Raw genomic sequence first — 7,694 nt, forward strand, 5'->3', positions numbered from 1 at the left:
TCATGAGTTGGGTTTTTACCGTCTATGTCAATATACTGATTCTTAGAAGGTGCTACAGTTTGCTTATAGAATAAAAGGATGCTAGTAAAAAAATTGCCAAGGACAAGTAAGCTCACGAACCAGAGGTTACTTGAAGCCACGTAGAAAGGCATTAAGAATGCAGTATTAGCTGACGTGGAGTCTTCGGTCAGGAAGAGCAGAATACGTGTCCATTGCTATGAGGGTCCTTTCAGAGCCCCTTTGGAACTTCCACAGCCTGCATCCTAGTAAAGGCAACCTTTAAAGTACCCTGAGGAAACATAAAAAATCATTATTTGTAATAATTATGCATGCCCTGCATTCATTCCTGAATATTCAGTGAGGAAAAGCAGACTGTAGGGCCCCACTTGCCCCTTCCAAGTTATTTTAAAGACCAACCCATTTAGAGCAATAATGTATTATCAGAAAAATAGACCAGTGCTGAACTTTCTTTTATATATATATATATGGCTTGGTTGGATTTCAAAGCAAGTCATGCCTGTTCTAAATCTGACAGATCTACAGCTTAGAGTATGACAAGATCTCCCAGCTGCAGAACCAGGTGTGAGGAGTTGTGGTGAGAAGAGGTGGCAAAAACAGACGTTGATGGGTCCACATCCTCTCTCAAGAGACTTACTCTCAGGAAGCTGAGGGAGGGAGATGTTTGCCAACACAGGGGCGGGGCTGAGGAGACACACTTATCTCTGTTTTGCAGAGAACCTGAGGCAGCTTCCTGGGCTCCTCTCGTGTTAGAAATATCACGGAGAAGACTTTAGTGGATACTTTAGATTAATAGAGGTTTTTATCCGAATAATTGGTTTGCATTTTCTATTTTAAAAATATCTTAATGTTTTAAAATGTTTGATCTTTTTATATTTTTCTCAAGTATAATCTTTGTGCATTAATGATTTAAACCAGTGCTTTCTCACTTCTTAGACTTACGTTTTTATGAGTTATTTGCAGAAGTACTAAATAAAGGCCTTGAAAACAAACAAAGAGCTCTGCTGGTGACCCAGATGCACAGGCTTAACAGAGAACACTGATTCTATGGGAAGCAAGTTAAACCGTAAAGACGGCCCTGGCTGGTGTGGCTCAGTGGATTGAGTGCCCGCCTGCGTGTTGAAAGGTCACTGGTTTGATTCCGTCAGGGCACAGGCTTGGATTGAGTCCAGGTCCCCAGTTGGGGACGTGTGAGAGGCAACCGATTGATATATCTCTCACACATTAATGTTTCTCTCCTTCTCTTTCTCCCTGCCTTTCCCTCTTTCTAAACATAAATAAAATCTTTAAAAAATGTAAAGCTAGATATAGATACAGATATAGATATATAGCTATATTTTGGTCTGTCAAGTTGACCAGACTTAAAAAAGAAAGCCAAGTGTTGATCAGGAAGGAAATTTAAATCATTATCATCTTACTAGGGCACAGTTTGGTAGCACAATATGAAAAACATTAAAACTTTTATTCCAAGAATTATATTTTTAGAAACTTATGTTACAGACAAATTTAGAACTGTTGACACATCTTTATGAGGATGTTCACATAGTCTTATTTATAAGAATCAAAAGTTAAAAACTCAAATGTCCAACAGGTAAGGTTTAGCTAAATAAATTACAATAGTTCTAGTCAACAGAGAGACAAACAGTCTTTACACTCATAGGTTTAAAACCATTAAATGGCATGGAAAACACATGTATCCTAAATGTTAATTGAAAAAAAGGCATATAATTTTGCACATGCAGCATGAACCTACATTTAAAAATTTCACAGTTAACTCTGGGCTGTTTGATTAAACGGGTGATTTTAAATTCATTATGTTATTATCTTCTTGCCTAGTTTACAGAACTTCTACAGGGAACAAATATATTTCTATATTAGAAAACCAGAAAGACTTGTTTAAGAACAGTGCCTCCCCCAAGTAGAAGTTAGCCTCCTTTTTCTCTCTGGCCCTCCCTCTCTCCTCATTGATTTGGTTGGTGTTGCAGTCACAACAGCTTTCTGCATTATACTTATTTGTGTTTCTCTCTCCCTGGGTTGGTTTTGAGGCCCCAAGGCTTTACATTCCTCACCAGTTTATCACCTGATAAATATTCATGTATTTGAATAATTAAATTGAGTCATTGCCATTCTTCTAGCACTGTCTGTATGTATGTAGAAACAGAAAAATTGCCATGTGGTTAAGATTTCTTTAATGAACAAACCGCAGAATGAATAACTGTATACCATTGATGCTTAAGGGATAACTATAGATTTTTATACTGAATTTAGTCCTATGTTTATATCTCAATGTCATGCTCACCAAAACCAAAATGTGTGAGAATCCTTCTTTTGATGATTTGTAAAATGTACACTCCACCTGTTATCTTTTTGCGCCCCTCCCCCAGCTTCTCCTGTAGACTGTACTCCATTCAATATTCTAATCAGGGAAACCTGGGTTTTTTCAGCAGACATACTTCACAGAAAAAAGGTGGCCTGTGCACCATAAAAATGAAAGGCATAAAGTAATTTTTTTGATAGGGTAGTCTGAAAATAGGAAACTTGAAAGGAAATATTTTATTCATGAAGAATTCTTTTCTTAATTTTTAGAAAGAGAGAACCTGCTTGCATTACGCTGTGAAGAAAAAATTTACCTTCTTTGATTATCTCCTCATTGTCCTATTAATGCCCATCCTGCTTATTGGTTACTTCCTCATGGTGAGTACACTGGTGAGAGCAAAGGGCCTGTGAGCAGGAGGCCTGTGGTGTGACTTGCAGGGCCCGTGAGATGTAAAGACATAGTAACAAAGTAAGCGCTTGGCTTGTATTCTGTAAATGACATTTCCAACAGACATGCGATGCTGTGAGTGAAGTAAAACAAAAAGGAAAGTAGCCAAATAAATTAATCAACAGTAAAATCATCTGTGTGATGTTTATTTAGAAAAAGGAATTAATCTTGCTTTAAATCTTCTTAGGGAAGCACAAAAATCGTGAATATTGAAAATAAAATTTCCCCTCCTAGGTGCTGTTTCTTTTTACCCCTCTTCATAAGAGGAGTTTGTCTTTGTACATGTTTTTCTGAGTTTCTGATTGTTAAGCACCAACCCTGGCTGTCAGTTAAAAAACAGAGCCCAGGACATTTGCAGCCAGGAGCTGACAAACACAGAAGATCTTTATACAGGGATTGTGAAGCCCACCTTTCCCTGTGATGAACTTAGTCGGGCTTGAATGAGTCTTCGGGCATGCAGTGATGTTCCTGAGTGATTAAAGATGTAGTTGGTGTAGGAATGCAGTTCTATTATAAGGAGAAGATGACACTTGAGTTTTGTTGTTGTTTTTCATATAAGGTGACAGCTTTGCAGTGACTCATTCACAGTTTTCCATACTGTTCTCCTGTGGCCAGTTCCGCCTTTGAGAGATGACTCAATGGATGTGTAATTGACTCCAGTTCAATGACCAGTCTCCCTTTTTCTTTGTAGTTAATAAACTGTGGCTGTTAGTTATTCCTGTTAACATAAGGTCCAGAACAAGGTCTACACGTCAGAAATGTTATTACCTCCTCTGTTATTTAAATTTTACAGAATTTGAGGAACTGCAATTAAATATGATAACATTGATTTTGATGCTTGGGTTTATGGGAGAGAGAAAACTATAATTCACAGATAAACATATAATCTGCTTATATCCTTGAAAAGTTCTTGAAAAATTAGTTGTGTATTTAGTGCATAACATTTAAATATTTGTAATTTGGGGGCTGGGGGAACCTGTTGTTCATTTCCAAACATTTTTGGAGATTATGAAGAAAACATCTATGATTAGCAAGGTTCATTCAGAATTTGTTGATGCTCAATCCAGCTTTCTAAGACAGCCCAATGTTTAAAAGCTGGAGGCCTGGACACAACTACTAATTGTAATCAATAGCCTGACTCCGATTGCACATGTACCCTGTTTATTAATGGGGCCCGAAATGCTTAATTTGTAGCATATAAAGAATGAATGACATGAGAAGAAATTACAGGTAAAGAGACCAGAAAGGACTGTGTCACTTCAGAGGAGGGAGGGAGAAAGTCAGTTCGGACGCTGACACAAGAGGAAAGCACAGAGCGAGAAGACCACTGGCTGGAGCTCCCTGGATAATAAAGGGGCTGACCTCCAGGACAAGCCCTTCTGAGCGGGAAGAGCTGTGCTCCCTCAAGCAAAGAGTTGTTCTGGTGGGGGTGGGGCGTGGGATATGATCCATCTGTCACGTGCTCAGAATCTCAGGGGACTAGGCAGGAAAAGTGGATTTCTGAGGAGCCTAGTTAGTTTCATCCTTTTGTTCAGTCAGTCAACACAAACTTATTATGGACCCACTATGTGCTGGCACCGTACTGGGTGTTAAGGATAAATGGTGAACCCAACAGGTGTAGTCCTTGTCCTCCTGAGAGTTAGAGGGCAGTGAAAAATGAGCCATTAATCAGACAAAGGCAGGAACACATGTAAAATTACCAAGAAGAGGTGGTGCAGAGAGAGGCAATCAATGTTAGGAGTGAGGTTATGGTCAAAGAGAGGGATTTCACATGGCCAGCTAGGTCTGGGAAAGCTTCCTGGAGCAAGAGGGGCTTGGGCTGCAATAGTAAAAATGATTTTTTTATTATTTCATTTTTTTATTACAGAGGTATTTAAGGTTACTTTACAAGGTAAACACAGGAGGGAGAAGGCTTTTAGACAAAAGGAATAGAATATTCAGTGCAACTATTCTACAGCACTAGGGAGCCTGGGATGTGAAAGACTAATTAAAGGCCCCTGCGGCCAGGGCAAGGTGAGCCAGCAGGTGTGGAGCAAGCCGGCCAGGGACATAAGTGGAGGCCAAAACATGCACACCCTTGCAGGCCAGGCTTAAGTGTTCGCCTTGCTCTCAGAGCAATGGGACGTCATTGGAGAGTTTAGAGCCAGGGAGACAGGTTGCAGGGCCCTGTTCTCAGTAGGATTTGGTAGGTCTGGAGTGGGGGCCCAGAATTTTCATCTCTAAATACCCAGGCTCTGATGCTAGTCCAGGTCCACACTCCGAGAACCCTGGCTTTATCTAGTTGATATTAGAAAGGGGTGTAGAGGTGGGGGAAATTTTTAACAAGATCTTGGGCACATAGGGGTATTGGGATTAAAATGAAACATTGATTGGAATAGTTCAGACACAAGATGAAGAAAATGTTTGTCAATAAACCTTTTGTACGGCTATTTGTCGTAGGTATCAAAGACAAAGCAGAATGAGACTCTTGTCCGAATGCTACTCGATGCTGGCGTGGATGTTAACGCTGCAGACCGTGTAAGTTTGTACTTTTAGTAATTTTGAAATAATATTCGAAATGCTATTTGTAGGTGGTGTACTTGTCATCTGTAAAGCTGCTTGTTTTATTTTCCTAGACACTTTTGCATTTCTTTTTCTTTTTTCTTTTCACTGCCAGTTATGTGATCTTGAGGTTGTTTATATATGGACACTAAACTTGTGGGAATAGTCTTTATTGAATATAGAACATTTAAACAAAAACCTGCTCCACCATTGGCGAGAGGTTAAGCAAGATGAAGGCTCCGATAACCAAACTTGTCCTCGGTAGTTAAGAACCTGGAGTCAGAATGCCTATGACACGTAAACCTAGGCTTGCCGCTTTTTACCTGTGTGCGTTGTGGCAAGTTATAAACTTTCTCAGCTTCCAGTTTGCTCATCTGTAAAATGAGAATATCGATAACTCACAGGGCTGATTCATGTAAAGCACTTAGCAGAGCGCCTGACACATGGTAAGTGCTCAGGGAATGTTAGCAGATGCTACTGCAGCCAAGATCCCAGCCAGCAAAGAGGGCCCCCACCTGCAAACTAAAGAAAGGTAAGAACAAGGGTCAAGGGAAAATCCAAATGATGTTAAGAGCAGCAGTAACAACAGGAGCAGCCCCGGCTAACTTCTTCCTGTTTATAAACATAAGGTTTTGTTTTCAGCTTTTACAACTGTGCCCTGAACACATCTTCCCCCTTACATGGCCCTACGTGGGTCAAACATTTATTTCTAAGGAGTTTTATTTGCTTATTTGATTGAATGAAATTTTGGTTGCCTAGTTCCTTACTGAAAAAATAAGCCAGTTAAAATTTGATTAAAAAATACTCTATCCTTAATTTATGTTGTATACATCTGTGTATATATTACCATTCTATGTTCGGTGATAGAGACAATGTCCCTTTCTCTGTTTCTATTAATTATTTACATCATTTTAGTTTGGGTTATGTTGGTATCAGATGTTTAAATCAATGTAGTTCTCATTTTCTCTCTCTTTGTGTGTGTGTGTGTGAGAAGAGAGTAGGGGAGAGAGAGACAGCGAGTTTATGAAATGTGTGCTTTTTCTTATTCCAAATATAATTTTTGGATCCATTTGGACAGACTACTACTGTGATTCGTCATTTTCTCAGATAACTTTGAAATGTATTAAGATGTCATTAAACATTACGTAAAAGATAATTCAGAATGTTCAAACCTTTGCTTGTGAACAAAACTTCTCTAGGATATTTTTGAGTTACCTATGTCTCTCTCAGTCTCTAGATAAAGAGTTACAGTCCTGTGCACACTCATGCATAGATGTGCACATAGGCACAGGTTTTTACCACGTTTCAAAACCTACCTGTATATTAAGATCCATTTTCCAACTCTAAGTAATGCCGTGTATTGTACTTTTTTAGACTATTTCACATGGAAAAATTCAGAGCCAGATGTTCCATTCATCATGCCATCACTTAATAAAAAATATGAGATTACAACGTTATTCCCTATGATTTTAGAGGAGTTTCTAGGCAAAAAGATGCAGAGTTAATTCTGTTAATCTTGATAGTCAAAGATATTATTTCTTCACTTACTAAAACCATGGTTGTTTGGCTTTGAAAGGTAAAATTTTTAGCACAAATGCCCCAGCTATCAATTTCTTTTGACCTGTAGTTAGTGTTTTAAATTAGTACCAACAGAGTAGATCCACTATTTTATAGTACATAATAGAAACTGCAACAGAGCAGGAATGGAGGGCTTCTATACATACCCAACTGCACTGGTCTTGTAAGTGTGCTATAGAAATATGAGCACCAGCGACCTTCTTCAGACTGTGGGATTTTGATCAAGAATCACAGAGGATGGTATCTGCAAAATGGCCCATGTGGTGACTCTACGGAAAAGACGGTAATGTGATCAAAGCGCTGATTGGCCAGACATACAGAATTCCACAAAAAAGGCCTCTGGATAATTCAGCAATAGCTTTTGGGAGAGAAAATGAGAAAGGAAGATATCAGCAACTTATAGAACATTAATAATAAACATGGTGAGACAGAAAAGACTTTAAGAACAGAAAAACGTAGCTGCCCCCAGATGGCTGGGCCTGTTTTGCTTAGTTGTCGCCTACAAAACGTGAGGAGCCCTTGCTGCTGAAGCCGCGTGCGGCGGCCTGTGGAGTGTGATGGCTCAGCGGTAACGCGGCTCCGTTGTGTTTCAGTATGGCCGCACTGCCTTGCACTACGCCTGCGAAATGAAAAACCAGAATCTTATCCCTCTGCTCCTTAAAGCCCATGCCGACCCCACGAAAAGAAACAAGGTAAGACACTGTGGACCATGGTTTGTGGTATCTCCAGCAGCCTGATCCTCTAACTTTGGACTTGTGTTGAATTAAGTTACCGTTGAGTGTGGTGTTAACAG

General features: G+C 39.5%; 1 protein-coding gene across 1 annotated transcript in view; it reads left to right on the forward strand.

Moving 5' to 3' along the window:
- ANKRD22 (ankyrin repeat domain 22) overlaps positions 1–7,694 on the forward strand; it is a 36,054-nt gene that overhangs the window by 18,492 nt on the left and 9,868 nt on the right. The window contains exons 3-5 of the mRNA XM_024563454.4: positions 2,605–2,712; positions 5,222–5,299; positions 7,495–7,593. Of these exons, the coding sequence (XP_024419222.2) occupies positions 2,605–2,712; positions 5,222–5,299; positions 7,495–7,593 (285 nt within the window). The remainder of the gene's footprint in view (positions 1–2,604; positions 2,713–5,221; positions 5,300–7,494; positions 7,594–7,694) is intronic.

The sequence above is a fragment of the Desmodus rotundus genome, chromosome 4 (genome assembly GCF_022682495.2).
Source record: "Desmodus rotundus isolate HL8 chromosome 4, HLdesRot8A.1, whole genome shotgun sequence".
NCBI classification, from domain to species: Eukaryota; Metazoa; Chordata; class Mammalia; order Chiroptera; family Phyllostomidae; genus Desmodus; species Desmodus rotundus.